This window comes from Punctularia strigosozonata, assembly GCF_000264995.1.
Source record: "Punctularia strigosozonata HHB-11173 SS5 unplaced genomic scaffold PUNSTscaffold_2, whole genome shotgun sequence".
NCBI classification, from domain to species: domain Eukaryota; kingdom Fungi; phylum Basidiomycota; class Agaricomycetes; order Corticiales; family Punctulariaceae; genus Punctularia; species Punctularia strigosozonata.
The window spans coordinates 1,209,392-1,226,358 of record NW_006767434.1 but is presented as its reverse complement, the minus strand read 5'-3'; the positions used below and the strand labels follow the sequence as shown (position 1 = coordinate 1,226,358).

At 55.2% G+C, this 16,967-nt stretch overlaps 6 protein-coding genes across 6 annotated transcripts; 2 read left to right on the top strand and 4 right to left on the bottom strand.

Annotated features, from left to right (window-relative positions):
* Window positions 1–248: 248 nt before the first annotated feature.
* Window positions 249–2,179, top strand: PUNSTDRAFT_124322 (ribosomal protein L1; the record flags this gene model as incomplete). Its single annotated transcript, XM_007379994.1, has 4 exons — window positions 249–454; window positions 517–783; window positions 837–935; window positions 1,013–2,179. 4 exons carry the CDS (start codon window positions 249–251, stop codon window positions 2,076–2,078), a joined length of 1,638 nt encoding a protein of 545 aa, XP_007380056.1. The 3' UTR covers window positions 2,079–2,179.
* Window positions 2,160–3,799, bottom strand: PUNSTDRAFT_97244 (uncharacterized protein). The gene is made up of 3 exons (XM_007379993.1): window positions 3,064–3,799; window positions 2,410–3,009; window positions 2,160–2,357 (listed from the first exon to the last, which is right to left on the bottom strand). The coding sequence occupies exons 1-3, from the start codon at window positions 3,289–3,291 to the stop codon at window positions 2,334–2,336; spliced, it is 852 nt and encodes a 283-aa protein (XP_007380055.1). The 5' UTR covers window positions 3,292–3,799; the 3' UTR covers window positions 2,160–2,333.
* Window positions 3,800–3,974: 175 nt separating this feature from the next.
* Window positions 3,975–7,817, bottom strand: PUNSTDRAFT_81742 (sugar hydrolase; the record flags this gene model as incomplete). Its single annotated transcript, XM_007379992.1, has 24 exons — window positions 3,975–4,535; window positions 4,603–4,844; window positions 4,901–4,913; window positions 4,966–5,021; window positions 5,086–5,134; window positions 5,192–5,229; window positions 5,283–5,299; window positions 5,362–5,373; window positions 5,435–5,539; window positions 5,593–5,705; window positions 5,757–5,797; window positions 5,855–5,908; window positions 5,967–6,042; window positions 6,102–6,225; window positions 6,277–6,302; window positions 6,363–6,394; window positions 6,445–6,616; window positions 6,666–6,733; window positions 6,786–6,821; window positions 6,877–6,915; window positions 6,968–7,176; window positions 7,246–7,475; window positions 7,537–7,705; window positions 7,768–7,817. 24 exons carry the CDS (start codon window positions 7,815–7,817, stop codon window positions 4,149–4,151), a joined length of 2,358 nt encoding a protein of 785 aa, XP_007380054.1. The 3' UTR covers window positions 3,975–4,148.
* A 325-nt stretch (window positions 7,818–8,142) lies between these two features.
* Window positions 8,143–10,192, top strand: PUNSTDRAFT_49790 (Clavaminate synthase-like protein). The gene is made up of 11 exons (XM_007379991.1): window positions 8,143–8,278; window positions 8,345–8,439; window positions 8,513–8,604; window positions 8,673–8,704; window positions 8,775–8,972; window positions 9,026–9,110; window positions 9,177–9,271; window positions 9,328–9,334; window positions 9,389–9,495; window positions 9,549–9,681; window positions 9,737–10,192. Exons 1-11 carry the CDS (start codon window positions 8,211–8,213, stop codon window positions 9,848–9,850), a joined length of 1,026 nt encoding a protein of 341 aa, XP_007380053.1. The 5' UTR covers window positions 8,143–8,210; the 3' UTR covers window positions 9,851–10,192.
* On the bottom strand, window positions 10,009–11,680 carry PUNSTDRAFT_124318 (uncharacterized protein; the record flags this gene model as incomplete). Its single annotated transcript, XM_007380598.1, has 6 exons — window positions 10,009–10,023; window positions 10,074–10,122; window positions 10,176–10,201; window positions 10,259–11,170; window positions 11,226–11,566; window positions 11,620–11,680. 6 exons carry the CDS (start codon window positions 11,678–11,680, stop codon window positions 10,009–10,011), a joined length of 1,404 nt encoding a protein of 467 aa, XP_007380660.1.
* A 3,043-nt stretch (window positions 11,681–14,723) lies between these two features.
* PUNSTDRAFT_141176 (Aldo/keto reductase) lies at window positions 14,724–16,645 on the bottom strand. The gene is made up of 4 exons (XM_007379990.1): window positions 16,260–16,645; window positions 16,096–16,206; window positions 15,380–16,036; window positions 14,724–15,329 (listed from the first exon to the last, which is right to left on the bottom strand). The coding sequence occupies exons 1-4, from the start codon at window positions 16,339–16,341 to the stop codon at window positions 15,118–15,120; spliced, it is 1,062 nt and encodes a 353-aa protein (XP_007380052.1). The 5' UTR covers window positions 16,342–16,645; the 3' UTR covers window positions 14,724–15,117.
* Window positions 16,646–16,967: the final 322 nt, after the last annotated feature.

Genomic DNA, 16,967 nt, shown 5'->3' with positions numbered 1-16,967 from the left:
GACTTGAAGGTGGAATTTCAAAGCTTCATCCTGAAGATGTTTCCGGTAGTGCCATATGCATGTATATGTTACCCCAGCAGATATTGATAGTCAGTCGAACCCGAACGATTGACGAATGAGACAGAGTGTATATTACGTACATGGCGGAGACCGAACCTCCAGCGGGTCGGGGCTAAGAGCGGAGTCTGGAAAAGTTCTACCAAGATATTCCTCCTCGTCAAGTGGACGCTACACCTGTATTTCTAGCTATGACCGTCGCAAACGACGAACTCATTGCCTCCAACGTATCCGTCGAACAGTGTAAACGCGCTGTTGATGCCCTCCTCAAGCATGTCCACGCCTACGAGAAAAAGCGGGAAGAACACGAACTGATACCCGGCAAGGAGCAGAACGTATGGCTTCAGATCACGGTCAAGCAAATGCAACCGGAGAAGAAGCTTAAACCGGTCAAGATGTACGTTTCGATCTTAAATGTGCATCAAAGGCTTGCATGTTAAAAGACAGTGTGCAATGCAGACCCCTCAAACACCCCCTCGTCGACCCGCGCACAACGAACATCTGTCTCATCGTCAAGGATCCCCAGCGCGAATACAAGGACTTATTGGCAACGCACAACATCAAGTTCATCTCTCGTGTCGTTGGAATCGAAAAGCTCAAGGGCAAGTTCAAGCCTTTCGAGGCCAGGCGGTTATTGCTGCAGGAGAACGGGCTTTTCCTCGCAGATGAGCGAGTCATACCTCTACTCCCGAAGCTTCTGGGCGGGATGTTCTTTAAGGCGAAGAAGTGCGTGCTGTTTATGAGACTTTGCCCCTTCATTAACCTCATTATGACTACAGGCAGCCAATTCCCGTGTGCATGACACGGAAAGACCTAAAAGGCGAATTGGAACGCGCGGTATCGTCTACGTATATGCACCCAAACCAGGGAACATGTCTGTGAGTAGAGCTCCCACATCTCGACCTGCTGTCTGGGCGGTTTCGTCAACGTATCCCGCGATTCTGACTCCTTGCAGTTCGGTTAAGGTTGGCTTGGCGTCTCAGACACAAGCTCAGATCATGGCGAACATACAACTCGCGCTCCCGGCGATAGTCAAGCACATCAAGGGCGAATGGGAAAATATTCAAAGCGTTCTCGTGAAGACGAACCAAAGCGCGGCTCTGCCTGTCTGGACCTGCAATCTCGAGGACCGATGGTTAGGAGGCGTTGCGAAGAAGCCTGAGGTTGAGAGCTCCTCGGAGGGCGAGGCGGAGAATACTGATGAGGATGGGGACGGGGATGAGGACGAGGAAATGGAGGAAGCGCCGCCATCTCCCCCGAAAGGCAAGGAGAAAGGCAAAAAGCGGGCCCTGGAGTCAGATAGCGATGGGGCGACCAAGAAGAAGGCCAAGAAGGCGATATCATCGGCGTCTACTCCATCATCTACGACTACCGCCACAGAGCCTCCAGTGTCCTCTGCCAAGCCTAAATCCAAGAAGTCGACCATCACCGCCACCTCAGATGGTGCGGCACCGGCAACGAAATCCGCCAGCGCCTCATCCTCAAAATCGTCCGCGAAGGTCGCAACTGCCAAATCCTCTCATGACTCAGCGTTCAAGAAGACGAGCAAGTCCGCGGTGTCTGATGTTGCATCTAAATCCTCCAGCGAGGCGGCACCCAAGAAGGCTAAGAAGGTCGTCATCTCCGATGCTGACGAGGCCTCGTCCTCGCCGCCGAAATCGAAGAGTCCTCGTGCCCTTGCGGCGGATCTCTTCGACGACGAAGAGTCATCTTCTGCGACAAAGGCGGAGCCTACTCGCGAAGGCAAGGCTAAGCAGAAGCAGAAGGCTACCACCGGTCCCGACTCCACATCTGCAACGACGAAGACCAACAAATTGGCATCACAGTCGGAAAAGCCTGCAAAGGCGGCGAAGGGGGCGATTACTCCGGCCGTTTCTAGTACCGCGGAGAAACCCATCAAGAAACGGAGCGCGGACGCCTCGAGCGAGAAGAAGAAGCAGAAGGTCGTTCAGGGTGGATCCAAGGTAGGGAAAGACGTGAAGAACAAGTTATTAGGGCTGAGCAAAGGAAAGAAAGTCTGAAGTCTCCAGCTCGTTCGTTTCGTATGATTCTTCTGGTCTTCGGTTGTTTTGTACGGTCTTTACCGGCCATCTCACGTTGCTATTAACATTGATTCTTTCCGCTCACGCACGAACGGGTATCTTCATGTCAAATCCAGAATGCCACGGCACTGGACCAATTAAGCTGCGACAGCCAGATATTACGCCAATAACTTATGTTATCGATACAAGATGAGGTTTTTCCCGAGACTCCTTTTAACTGCGAACTACTGCCGTTTACTGGACGGCCTTGAGCTGGGCCTGCAAACGAGTCAGCGGCGTGCCCACGTAACTCGGAAGCGTCGCGACTTACGGAGAGGGTAGTGGACGCCGCGGGGCAGCCAACGCCGGGGCCGTTCAGGTTCTGGAGAGTCACGAGCGCGGCCTGGATGCGGGCCGCCTGCGACGCGTTCGAGCCGTCCGTCGGGAAGCTGACGGCGATCGAGGGGTTGTTGACAGCGTGGCCGGCAGCGACGTTCGCCTTGAGGGCGTTGATGTAGACGTCCTGTGCCGGCGGGCAGCTGCAAGGAATCTTGACGGGCTGGCCATTCGCACCGATAACGGCACCGTCGCAGTCGCCGGTGCCGGTCGGGTTCACGCCGCTCGAGAAGCCGAGCGAGGGCGCCAACGCCGCGATGGGGTCCGCAGGGGCAGCAGGAGCCGGCGCGGGAGCAGCGGGGGCAGGAGCAGCGGCAGCCTGGTTGGTGGCGCCGGACTGGATCGCCTGCTGTTGCGCGACGAAGGTGGTGGAGGACGCCGGGCAGCCGACACCGGGGCCGTTCAAGTTCTGCAGGGTGACGAGCGCCGCGTTGATGCGCGCGAGCTGCGAGGCCTGGGAGTTGTCGGAGGGGAAGGAGACCGCGATCGACGGGTTGTTGACCGCGTGGCCGGCGGCAACGTTCGCGTTCAAGTCCTACAAAGTATCATCAGGCGACGGTGGCCGGTAGAAGGAGAAAGCAATGTTCACGTTGATGAAGGTTTGCCTGTCAGGGGGGCAGCTGCAGGGAACCTTGATCGGCTGGCCGTTGGCACCGTTAACGGCGCCATCGCAGTCACCAGTGCCGGTGGGGTTAACATTCGCGGCATGACCGAAGTCGGGCACGAGGGCGGGGTCCACGTCTCTCTTAATGGGGATTGACGCCACGGATGCGACGAGGACGGCAGCGAGAATCATAAAGTTGTTGGAGAACTTCATCTTTGCTTCGAAATTGGCGTGGGGGGATTTGGATCGAGCTAGTCGTCAAGTAAGGAGGGACAGATGCGAGGCGTAAGGTACGTCCGGCGTTAGGCTAGGTGAAGCGAAGTATGAAGGCTGCCGACTCAGTCGGATGGGTCTGAAGGAAGAGAGAACGAGACTAGAGGACAGCAGAGGGAGCATCTGGGTCGTTTTATACCAGCCTCTCGTCTGAGCATGGTTCAAAACGAGCACCGGTTCTCGTTGCCATGGACCGATCAAAAGCGTGCGGGTCGGACGATTATGCGGACCAACTTTGATGGTGTTGCATAGCATGGGGCCATGAGATCACGCATCATCAGTGCGACCGTCTGCTGAATTTGCGCGCTGCAGGTCGACGCGGTCTCTCTTCACCGGCAGGGCATCAAAGTCACTGATCCGTCCGCGGTTGATGGTAGAGCTAAGCAATCGGCAAGCACTGAAGGATAGCAGAGCCTTCGTCGGTTCAACCACAGCGTCTTGATGCACGCTGTACTACTCCCAGCACAATTCTGCTCTTGAAAGATGGTGGAAAGGAGGTCCTTGGCGGAATGCGGATCCTTTCACGAGTGGTAGATCTACTGGTTGTCATGAAGGTGGGTGTCGTCGGGGCAGCGGCAAAGCGAGGTTACCTTTACATACCCACGCGCTTGTGGGCTCAGATCGCAGCATCGCGCGCGTGCAACTCCGCTTCTCGACAATCCACGCCTGAGCATCAAAGAGCTTCGGATGGGTCAGTTGAAGGCCAAGTAGTACTCAAGTAGTACTTGTCATCCCATCTTGCGACAATTCGCACTGGTCCCCGAATAATATCAAACAGCATACGATGTCATGGATCATCACAGCAACGTTACTTTCACATTCCGAGCCTCCTTGCCGTCCACCAACACTCTGCTCCCATTCCACTCAACCTTCACGATATCACCCGCGCCCGTGCCAGCGTCCACCGCGGGAACCGGCGCATCCCCCGCACCGTTCACGACGACCTCGAAGTCGTCCCTGAAGTCGTAGGTGGGAACCTGGTCTTCCACGCCCATGACAACGACGAAGCCCGGGCGGACGAGGAGCGGCAAGCTCGAGAAATCGTGCGTCTCCGTAAACCAGGCCGGACCTCGTCGCTCTTTGCGATCGACGAGACCGACCCATCGGCCATGCGGGACGTAATAGGTTACCTTCCCCTCCGCAGAGAAGATTGGTGCGACTAGCAAATTAGGACCAAACATATACTGCAGTCGTGTCGTAACGTCAACGCGCTGTCACCGTCCGCAAGAAGAGCAGAAGTTATGAACTGACCTGGCGATCAAGTCCCCAAGTCGTCGGGTCCTCAGGGAACTCCAGGAACATGGGCCGCAGCACGGGCACTCCCTTCTCGTGCGCCTCCGCGCCAGCAGCTAAGGTGTATGGCATCAGACGGTGTTTCAGCAAGACACTCTGCTTGAGAACTTCAGAGGACTCGGGTGAGTCCGGTTCAATCTCCCATGGCACTCTGTATTGCGTCGAGCCATGCAGGCGAGAGTGCGAGGCGAGCAGGCCCCCTGTTAGACACATCACGGTTTTAGATCATAGTGTCTGTGCTGGACGCAGTACGCACATTGAATCCAGCGCTATCGTTCATGGGTGTTAGATAAAGCACGCAGCCATCGTAAGATTCCGCACCTTATAGAGGACAGGATCAGGAGGAATGGGTCGATCGCCCGGAGTCTTGAAACCGCCTAGTGCCATTCGGTCGGTGGATTGTTTTCTAAGACGGTGGGAGTATGCAGTTTGCAGACGCACCAATGTCGGTGGCATGGAAGCCGAAACCTGACAGACCGAGGGAGAGCCCCTACAGATATCAACGATGTTGAATTATTCCGTCCTTGAATGGATCGCGAGGACATACACCGCGTAAAGACTCGGCCATACCCGTCCATAAGGTTGCTGTTAAGAAGTTTGAACACTCGTTCGAGGTACAGATATGTGATCTTACGCACCACAATCGCCTCCCCAGCTGTTTTCCGTGGTGTTCAGAACCTTTGATTGGAACTACGCGATGCAATTAAGCGAACTCACTGGACGGGGAATCTGCCGCAGCGCGCATTAGCGAAGGACAACAAAAACCTGCCAAGGCTGGCGATTGACTAACCGTTGTCCTCCTGCAGTCGCACTCCTGGCGAACAAGCAGGCCTCTTTCGGTCCCCTTTCTTGTACCATAGCTTCGTATACCGCTTTGTTGTACAAGAACGTGTAGCTTTGCTTGTTTTCAGGTGCTAAGCAAGAAAAACGATACAGATGCTAACGTACAAATTGTGCGCAATTCTGGGATCCGAACCGTCGAAGTACTTGACACCTTCGAAAGGGATGCGTTCTGCGAAGTCGGTCTTGAAGGCGTCGACGCCCATGCGCATGAGACGGATCTGGGAGGAACGTCAGGTTGGATGGCAGATGTAAATTTCCGAAAAACAAACCAAATGCGATTGGTACCATTGGGTGGCTTCTGGGTTGGTGACTTGACGTTGACGGTCAAGATCATGGCTTAGGCGGTGATCTTGACTCGACTACTCACAGTCAACGATCGCCATACCGGCCTGCCATCGATCGGTCTGCCAGGTGGAACCATCTATCCACCAATGTCTTTCAGCAAGCCCCTTTCTCGGTTGTTCAAAGAAAGTACGTACCCAACCGCTTGATGAAGTATCCTTTCTCGTCTCCTTCGGCGAACAGCACTGATTCCTGGGCGATCCAAGAATTGATCTAGGTACCAAAGTACGTTACTCACGATCAGATAGCCGTCTCTTTTTATTGATGCTCACCCAGACGCATATCTTAAGGCCTTTCTGTTTGAGTCTCCCAATAAAACCTTCGGGATCCGGGAAGTACTCCTTGTCAAATTCGAAGTCGCACCATTGGTGACCCTTCATCCAGAAGCAATCGAAGCTGCCGACAAGTTAGGCGATCTAAAGCGTGGATCCAAGCGGGAACACGAACTGGAATACACTGAGTGGAATGCCGCGCTGAGGTCCAGCCGTCCATAAGTCGGGTTACACTCGTTGGTTTGAAACAGCGTCTCATACCTCGGCCATTCCGTCAACGAACGTTGTGACCGCTGTAAAGAACGTCGGAGGAAACCAATCTTGCCAGGATTTGTCGACTTACTCTTCTCATCGTAACTAGTCAAGAACGACGTGGTGAGCCACAATCCGTAGGTCCATGGTGCAGGCGCGGCAGGACGTCCGAGGATCGCCGTATACCGCTCCAATATCGCCTTGGGGGAGGGACCGTTTATGACCAATACGCGGATCGTTTCCCCTGGTACGGAGATTTGTACCTAATGGAGATCAGCATTTCATGCTCCCATTGCCAGAGTTGATACCTACCTTGTTCATGCGTTCGGACTGAACCTCGAAGCTCACGGCGTCGGAGTGGTCGACGAATACGCCATAACCTATGCGACTTGCTTTGAATGCACACGATGCACGGGGGTAGGAAAGATCTACCTTCGGAGCTCATATAGAAAGGCACGTTCTTGTAAGCTGTAGGGAATTCGTATCAGCCTGTTTCGGATAGCGGTTCACTCAAAGTGCCCACCAATGGATGAGTCCGTTCCACCATCCTCATGCCACATGTCTATCGATAGTCGTGAGCGAAAGTAGAGAATGCATCCATGGAATCGACCAACCGATCATTTGACCATTCTTAACGAAGGGACCGAAGCGCTCGCCGAGGCCGTAGAAGGTCTCTCCTGGGACCAGGCCAAAACCTAGGACCATGTAGGGTTGTCGGTGTCCCGTGGGCCATAAAGGTGGTCGAGCATAGGCCTCGACGTTCGTTGTAGTTGCCCAGGCTGCCTCCATCGAGCGCCCGGTGTGCAGCGCATCCGTAACATACCTGGTGTTTCGCATGCACATCAGCCATGCAATTTCAGCATTGCGAGAACTGCGCCAAAGACACACGCACGCGATTGAGTTCCAGCCGATATCAGTCAATTTCTTGCCATTTGACTTGAAGTCCACGTTGAAGGCGTCAGCCTTGGTGTCGATCTCCGCGCTCAACGAGCCCGCCGTCAGAGATGCCTGGCCTGCATTTTCGTCGTGGCCGGTCTGAATGATTGGCTTCAAGCTTTCAGGTGCTTTGCCATCGAAGTCGGGAAACCGTTCAAATCGTGACTCCTTGTGTGCGGGTTTTCCCTACAACGCATACATGCAGGATCAGTAGAGCACCCGGAGGAGACGGGGACGGTCTACGTACGAGGAAGTGCGTCGCAGTCAACTCAACGACGCCTTCCAGAGGCGAGGTGAGGGTGACCGTAATAGTCGGTTTGTTGAGCGTGTCTCCACGGTGACGAATGTGTCTTGTGGTCGTGAGGGCTCTCAGGCTCTCCGGCGTTACTGTTAGCTTGGACACTTCAACGGCTGGTCTGCGTCATACGAAGAGTTTCAGACATGTAGGAAAGCGCTCCAAGAATATGGTCGCACTGACCGCCAATCTATCCCCTCCTTTACATCCCATGTACCGTTCGAGAACTTCATGATGGTTCAGGACAGCGTGAACGAGACTTGCACGGGATCAAGCAGATTTTAAGTAAGTCCAACATATACGATATCTCCTATCGAGCATCTGCATCGGAGACAGTGCGCAGACCATGCGCTCTCTCGTCATTAGTCTCGAGGAACGTAATCGGGCCGGCGAGGTACGTTTGCACAAGAAATACGGGGAAACCTCGCGGAAGTTAAGTCGCGTTACCGCTACGCTCGAACACGTGACTAAGAACTCACGGGCGGCTGGGCTCTGAGTCTCCGTGACATGCTGCCGTAGGCATCCGGTTCGGCCGACCGATCGTTCACAGGCCATTTGGTCAATGATACCGTCCCAAATCTTGTCGCAAATCTTGTCGCGATCCTGCAAAGCGTCCAGTCAGTACTATGTCGCCTGTAGAGATGCTGTTTGCCAATGAGCGTTCCTCGAGCACGTTCGAGGAGATCCCGGTAATGTTCGCAATCGTACTTGTCACTTTCGTGCAAGTATAAGAGGCTGACACAAATCACGAACTATTCAGCGACTTCTCGAATGCTAACAGCACGGACCCAATCGTGCGGAGAGCGCTTGCGGACCAGATGCGAGATGCCTGCGTGAACGTCGGGTTCTTCTACAGTCAGTTCCGACTACTTCGCCTGCCGGCCCCTGAGCGTTTGATAGTGAGCTGACATTTGTTTATGAATGGTAGTAAAAAATCACGGCATCCCGGAACCCGTTATCGAGAAGACTGTGGACAGCGCGAAGGAGTTTTTTAAGCTACCGCTCGAGACAAAGATGGAGGTGCGACTCGGATCTGTTTTTCTTTTCTCCACCAGAGTATGAGCGCTCACGCTTCGCACTGCTCTCAGCTCGATATCCACAAGACCCCGAACTTCAAAGGGTGCGGTCTGACCCTAACTGCCGCGTTTTGTCATCGACGATCACATCCGTGCTGAGCCTTGAAACGGCAGTTACACCGCCCTTCTCGGCGAGAACACGAACCCGGAAAACCGAGGAGACATGCACGAAGGTTTCGATATCGGATGGTCCGATGAAGAAGCGCCGGGATACACAGGCGCCGCCCGGACGGAAGGCGCTATGAGCGGTGGTAATGTTTGGCCCGACGAGAAGCTGCTTCCGGAATTCAAGGGCAAGGTCCTCCAATACTAGTATGTCTCGTATCCTCACGCAGTTTGTCGCCAATATTTCATCGAATACCTAGTCATGCGGCCATTGACCTTGGCCAGACCTTGTTCCGTCTTTTCGCCCTAGCCCTCGATCTTCCGGAGAATTTCTTCGACGATAAGGTGCGCACAGGTCAAGTGACATCCTGTCAGTAGATGCCTGACCGGTGAACCGAGTTCGTTTCGTAGACAACAAAACCTGCTGCTATCATGCGGCTCTTATATTATCCTCCTCAGACCGGTGTCGTAGACGACCGCGTCATCGGCATCGGTGCTCACACCGAGTACGTCGATTCAATTCATGTTTTATCTCCAGTCCAACCATACGAATCTCTGTTAGCTATGAGGTCCGTGCTGCCTTGACCTCACTCAAGCGATGCCAGCCTCATGATCCACGATAGTGCTTTACGATCCTCTGGCAAGATCCCTCCGTTCAGGCTCTCCAGGTGCTCAATGCGGATGGGAAATGGATAGATGCGGTTCCTATCCCGGGCACTGTCGTCCTGAAGTAAGGTTCCCCAGACTGCCGCTCCAATCTCTCCCTCTAATCGCGATTCGTAGCATCGGAGATCAACTCGCCCGGTGGACAAACGACGTCTTCAAATCAACGATGCATCGCGCCGTGAATCGCTCGGGCGTCGAACGATATTCTATTCCCTTGTTTTTCGGCACCGACTACGAGGTGAAACTTGAGGTACGTCATAGGCCATCCTTCGAATGCCTCACTGATACACTTCCACACACCACAGGCTCTCCCATCATGCGTCTCGGATGACAATCCTCCGAAGTACGAGGTGGTTACTGCGGGAGAGTACGTGCAGTCGCGCCTTGAGGCAACGTACGCGCATTCGAAGAAACCGTAAGGACACGGTTCATCCGATTTTCCTGCTCAAGCGAAGTACAGCCTCCTCAATACCAGCAAATGTTATTTAGAGCGGTACACGAGCTTTGATCCAGCAACTCCGAACATCATCGACGAAGAGCACTATGAGTAAGTATAAACTGCCTTTCTGAGCCCTGCCTATAGGCATTGCGACTGTGAACGCGATCATGAGCGCATGCACCGGGCAGAAAGTCTACACGCACGTAATAGGCGTTAAGTACCGTGCATGTTGTTCCGGACGTGCAAGTTGTGCTATTGACGGATGATCAGTCGTTCAGTGTTCCGGGTTTTGAGATGTTACTCACGACCCCGTCCAACCAATACCACCGCACTGTGAAAGTAGTTTGGTCTGCTGTATAAACTTATGGGTTCAGACGATGAGCCGTACCTGTCCCCACTTCGCAACTGGTGCACCGGTGGGTGCTGGAGCAGACGTAGTTGGAACCGTTGTTGGTGAGGTGGTAGGGACGGGGGTGGGGGTGATTGAGGAGATGACCGAGGTGGAAGACGAAGTAGACGATCCCGTGAGAGCCGGCGCCGTCCAGTTGATGAAGTTCGCCGGAACCCACTGAGCACTTCCGAACACATTGTTCGTGCTGAAGTAATCGGTGCTGACGGTTTGGCCCAATAGGAAGGTGTCGAAGAAGGCGTCCAAACCCTGCACGAGCGAGGTCGGGAACGCGCAGTGCGCGTGCCCGCCGACCTCGACGAACCCGTGGTTCTGCGGCACGCCCAGCGCCTGCCAGACCGTGTGCGCGGCGTTCATGCAGCCCCAGCTGCTCATCGGGCTGAGCCACGCGTAGTCCGTATTGCCGTACGAGAGCAGCGCGCGGGGGGCGATCATCGCCGCGAGCAGGTGGTGGTCGTACGGGAGGACATTCAGGTTACTGACGTAGTTGTTGAAATTGGTCGAGAACCAGACGTTTTCTTGGACGATCTCCGTCGAGGGCTGCACGCCAACGCCCTCGTCACCCTCCGTCTTCGTGATGCGCCAGCAGGCGTCGCCGCCCGCGCCGGACTCCTGCGCGATTGTGAGGGCGATGCGGGGCTCGAAGGCGCCAGCCATGAGCGCGCCCTTGCCGTCGCGGGAGCAACCAGTAACCGCGAGCTTGGCGGTGTTGACCATGGCCGCTGGCGTCACTTCGAGGACGTCGATGATCCTGCTGAGACCCCAAACCCAGGCGGTCATCGCGGATGCGGTAGCCGTCTTGCCGTAGAGGTTATAGAAGAGGCCGACTCCGCGGCTGGTGGTGTCAGTCTGCTGTGCGATGTTGCCGATGTTGTAGTTGAGTACGGCGACCTGGATCAGGATACATTAGGGGAAGAAGTTGGTGTAGACGTTGCTGATAACGTACGCCACTCGGAACCGGAATGCTACCACCATCGTACGCGATCAGCAGCGGCCATCCCCCAGCAGGCGCCGTTCCGGAAGGATAGGTGATGGTGTTGGCAAACGAGATCGACGAGCCCCCGTTGTTAACGTTCACCGTGAGTGTGTTCCCGGAGAACGAGCCCGTGACGCTGGACGGCTTTGGCGGGAGGGTACCAGCTTCGTACCCTTGTACCAAGGCTGCGATCTGGCTTCGGCGGCAGTTCCACTCGTCAACAGTGGTCACGCGCGTTCCGTTCGGGAACTGGAACGGGTCGGGCAGCATGGCGTTGCTATATCCAGCAATGGTGGATGGCGTATCACATGCTACGAGGGAGGAGAATCAGTGAACGAGCGCGAGGCTGGAACACAACACGTACTTGATTGTGACAGTATTATGGCTGGAAGAGTGAGAAGCAAAGCGAAGACCCGTAGCGTCATGGTGAGCAGTATACAGAAAAGTCTTTGTCCACCAGGTGTCAGACTGAGATGCTTTTATTCCGTACTCACTTGCAAAACGGAGAAACAGAGAAGCTTGAGCGTAGCACCAGGAATTGTCCGATCGTGTCAGGAGACAATCCATTAGCCGAGGTAAAGCAGTTATTAACGAGTCCAGCGTATGTCTGTGAAGAATAAGCCCTAGTGGATCAAGGTGCCTTGCATTCAAGAGGATGGCAGGTGGACGGAGTCGGAGGAATGCACCGGGCCGCTGGAGTTTAGTGAATACATTGCCGCAGAGAATATGGATGTGCGGTGTCAAGTCGTCGACAGCTCAGCGCTCAGGCCTCAGGCCTCAGGTCCGGCCATACCTATTGAGAACCCAGGAAGAGAAGTCCAGAACGCCAAGCCGGACCTCAGCATTGCATTGCGAGAACCGCATCCGCGCTTATATTGGCAGGCGAGAGCCACGAGGCTGATATTCAAGCCACCTGAAGCACACATCATGACGAAAAGATCGAGGAATACATTCAGTCAACACATGCGCATAAAACGTGGAGAGCCTGGAATAGCGTTGATATTTCCCCGAATGATATCCGGACAGGGATACCGGTAGTAGGAGTTGTATTGTACCCCCTGAACCAACAGTTCAATCGACAGTCAGATACAGTTTCCAGAGCATACGGAGGAATGCCGGGGGATGCATACCATGGACAGGCTATCTGATGACCGTGTTCGAGTTTATTGGAATCACGGGCTACCATAGGTTGGGGGGATAGAAACTGCATAGCATCTGAGAACAGGAATTCGCATCATTGCGGGTTATTGCAAATCTTCGGTCGTTGGCGCATAGTTCTGAGCACATACACAAAACTTGAAGCCGGGGTATCCCTCCGTAGCGTGCACGCATACTATCGGCTCGGCGTTCCGATGAGATTTCTGAGCTCCCCAAGAGTTTCAGAAAGGAAGGAAGAACGGGAAAACGCCATGGCACAAGTGGAAGGGCGACTTAAGGAGATGCAAAGCGCGTCTCATCGACGAAAGCGATGATTCGATTCCAGATCGAGTCCTGCGATAATCGAGGTGTCCGATATAGTCCATCCAAGAGATCCTCGGATCCGATCCGCTGCCCGGCTTGAAGGGAATATGGTGAGCGACGTGGAACACGTACGGGTGGCCAGTGACACGTACAGCCTTGTAGGTAGTACTGATCGACCCTCATTGTACTGCATATTAGCTGTTATCTACGTGCACCACTAGAGGCTCCGAGGTCGACGCCGCGCACTAATTTTTCAGGTTGGTAGGCATACGTATTTCCGGCGCGGTCCCAATAGCGGAATGGGCGATAGGCCATGGGCGAGGGAGGATAAGCTCAGGTGGGCCCCATTGCGAGGCTACACAGCCTCCACCTTTCCTCGCCTCCTGCTTCGCTCGTCGCGTTCAAAAAGGGGCTCGTATAATCATTTTATTTGTGCATATACTCGCCGAACTTCAGTAATCTACCCCCTTCTCCACGAATAATCATGGTTCACACCCGCCGGACCTACTTCTGCGATGCCATCCGGCCAATACTCAATGCACTCCTTTTGGAAGAAAAACGGAGAGCGCGGCGCCCTCACCCCGTTACTCGTGCGTAGGCCCTCTACCTTACGCTCCACACTCGTCCGGGGTCCCACTCTGGACGAGCCTAGGACTAGCTTGTCAACCGGTTGCCAGGCATTTGCGCCGCCACGGGACCGCTGAATGCGTCTTCCGCCTCCCGCCCCGCCCTACTTGAGCCTGCGTGGTTCAATTTTGCCAATGCCAGAGACCCCACGCGCGGGCACAGAAGAATCTGGTACGACATCCGTGAGGCCCACCTATTCAGGTGTAGATCTGCCTTCAAATAACTCGCCTACCTGTGTTACAAAGTCCTCGACGCTCCTGCTGTCCAAGGATGGAACCCGTTGCGTATACGAGTCAAATTCCGCAGGAGATATGCGAACGCATCGTCGCTCTTGTCGATGACGAGGCTACTCTCCGCGCTTGTTCTCTCACATGCCGGAGATGGACCTACGCAAGTCAAGCTCGGTTTTTCTACGAGCCCATTCCGAAGAGACCATATGACATGTGGGGATACATGGGCCGAATGTGCGATACCCTAAGCGCGTCCCCCCATCTGGGAGCTCACATCGCGATACTATCGGTGACCTCAGCAGCTCTGAACCAATTCGCCACGTTCGATCTTCCCAATGTTAGAGTTGTACGCGTGTGGTTCAAGAACTACAACGGTCCGGTGGGCCATGCGGGAACGTCGGATCTGTGGTGGTCGGCGCTGAAATCATTTCCCCGCTTCTTTACACACGATCATGTTCGCTCCGCTCGAGTTCACGACCCTGATCAGGTCCCTTCCTCCCATTCGCTGCCTTGGACTACATTCCGTGCGCTGGTCCCCCGATGACCTATTCGAACATCCCGCCTTGGCGCCTGGCGCCCCCACTGGATTTCGATTGACGGAACTGGAGATAAAGAAAGGCCATTCACTCCAGATCGTACAGCGATTGACGCGCCTTTCTACGACCGGGGACATCATCTTTGCACTGGAACGGCTTTCACTTAACGTGTGCCCTAAAGTTAACTGGATAATCGCGGTCGACGCGCTTCTGAAAGTTCTCGGTGATACGCTGCCCTCGTTACAAATGGTCGCATGGGAAAATCTGTTAACGCACAGAGGTGAGTTGATGATGTCTCTACGGTGGACATCCCGCTCACAGGTGTGGCAGGCCCCCTCACATTTTCAGAGTTACGTTCCCTGAGGGAACTGACCATAGACTACTCGATGTCCCTTGAACCGGGATTTTCGCTGCATCGCATTCACTACCTTGCTCAGTCGCTCGCCACCATCACATCCCGCCGACTTCGCCTCCTCGAGTTGACCATGCGTGTGTTGATAACGCACTACCGAGAGTTGGACAACTTTTTCCGAGACCTCGGTGTCGCGTCCGCTGCAGCGGGTTTTGAACGAGTTACGGAGCTGCGTTTCTACTTTGTCCATCGGCCCGGCGACAGCCTTGCTCGAGTGGACGGCTTAATCGAGGAGCATCTGGGTACATGTAAACGACGCGGTACGACGGTGAGATGGTTGAGCACGGTTGCAGCATGGTTACTGTAAAATCACGACTTTTGAAGCCATACATGGTCCCTTGTGTTGCAAGCAGGCACTTGGCTTGATCGCTGTACTCTACATGTGCATGGCTGTAGTGCACGTTGTCTTATACATGACATACGCTTCTGCTCCCCCTTCCACGACAGACATGTGCCCCTGAGCATGCACAAGAGACATGACATGAGCCAGTAGATGGGGTATGATGCAAGGGGCAGGATCAGTCATTGGCTCCAGCATCACATCATACGTCCGAGTTCCTATCATTTGCATGGCAATGCACAGTCATCCATCACATTTACAGGTTCTCCTCCCCTTTCCACTCCTTGAGTGGCAGACAGTTGCCCTCCACAGTCGCGATTGTCGAGTCAGGGTAACGCGCGCCGACCACCTCTGCGTTCTCCGTGAGGTCGCGGATCTCCTTAATCGCCTCGGGAGGAAGGACGAGCTCGGCGCCGCGTGCGTTCTCTTCGATACGTTCGGCCGTCCGCGAGCCCGGAATAGCCACCCCTGGACGATTATGATCAGCATCGTAATCAGGATGAACCCGGGCGACTTACACGTAGGATGCTCGGCCAAGATCCACGCCAGAGTGACCTGACTCGGCGTCGCGCCGTACTTGTTCGCGATCTCCTGCAGCTTGTCCACGACCAACAGGTTCTTCGGAAAGTTCTCTTCGGAAAAGCGGGGGAGCCAGAGGCGCAGATCGGTCTCATCGAAGTCGGCTCGGGATCGGTACTTGCCGCTGGCGAGGCCCCGGCCAAGCGGGCTGTACGCCACGACCGACACACCGAGCCTGTCCGCTGCGGCCGCGAACCCGTCCTTCTCGATCTCGAGGGTGAACGGGCTGTACTCCATCTGCACCGCGACGAGCTTCTCGCCCAGCCCGGGAACGGCCTTGGCGCGCTCGAGCGTCTCGACGCTGCACTCGGAGAGGCCGAGCCACTTGATCTTCCCGGCCTCGACGTACTCGCGCAGAGCCTCGAAGACGATCTCGATGGGCACCTTGGGGTCGACGCGGTGCTGGTAGAAGAGATCGATGTGGTCGACGCCGAGCTGCTCGAACGAGCGCTTGACGGCATGCTTGACGTAGGATGGGCGGGAGATCGCGCCGCTGGTGTACCCCTTGGCCGGGTCCCATCCGCCGAACTTGGTCGCGAGGAAGATCTCGTTTCGCCGGCCGGTCTCCTTGAACCACTTGCCGAGAGTTGCCTCAGCTACACACGGGCGCGAGATCGGTCGTTCGTCCATAGCTTGGTCTGGATGGCACACCTACAGGTTCCGTAGATATCCGCGCAGTCCCAGAACGTCATGCCGCGGTCCGCGGCGTAGGTGAGCGCATTCATCGCCGCGTTCACGTCGGTCTTGCCGTAAAAGGCACCGATAGCTGCAGCCTCGTTTTAGGGCGGCTATAACTCTCGGCAGCGAGGTTTGACGCACCCATGGTACCGAGACCGAGCGCGCTGACCTCAGGGCCATTGCGGCCCAGTCTGCGAAGGGGGAGCTTGGAGAGAGTTGACATCGTGTTGAGATGTCGAGTTGATGTATCCGCACGATTGTCGATGTCTCGTCTTTTAAGCGGGAAACTGGGGGAAGGCGGGTGCTTGAGTGGGCCAGACGGGACAATGTCACAAGGGGGTCAGGGTAGTGGGGCCGCAATCCACTCAAATGATCGCATTTGTAACGTTGCTGCGGACGACCCAGAAGTTTCGCAGGTACCGTTGGCCTTCCGTCGGATTACAGGTTCACTTCGATTGCGTGCCTCCGAACTGCAAGGCTGGACACCCTCGTTTCAACGGGCGCTCATGTAATCGTAGAGAGTGCCGAAGGTGACGCGGACGCGGAACACCCTATCAGCTCCGGGATCGGAGACCGACATCATAATATGATAGCTCGCAAGCTCCACCAACCGCATCAGCTCCGGCACGTGCCCGCACGTGGTTATCTGAGCGCGACCACGTGGCATCTTGCTAGATTGTTCGTCGACCTGGATGCTCCTAGTCTTATGATGTCGACGTCCTGAAGGTGGCAAATGATGAAGAGAGGTCGAACGGAGGGACCATGGTTTGGTTCCGATGGACGGCTTCGACGGCCGACTCTGCGGAACGCTGCGATCGGTCGTCGAGATTATGTCCCGTGATGTGACAT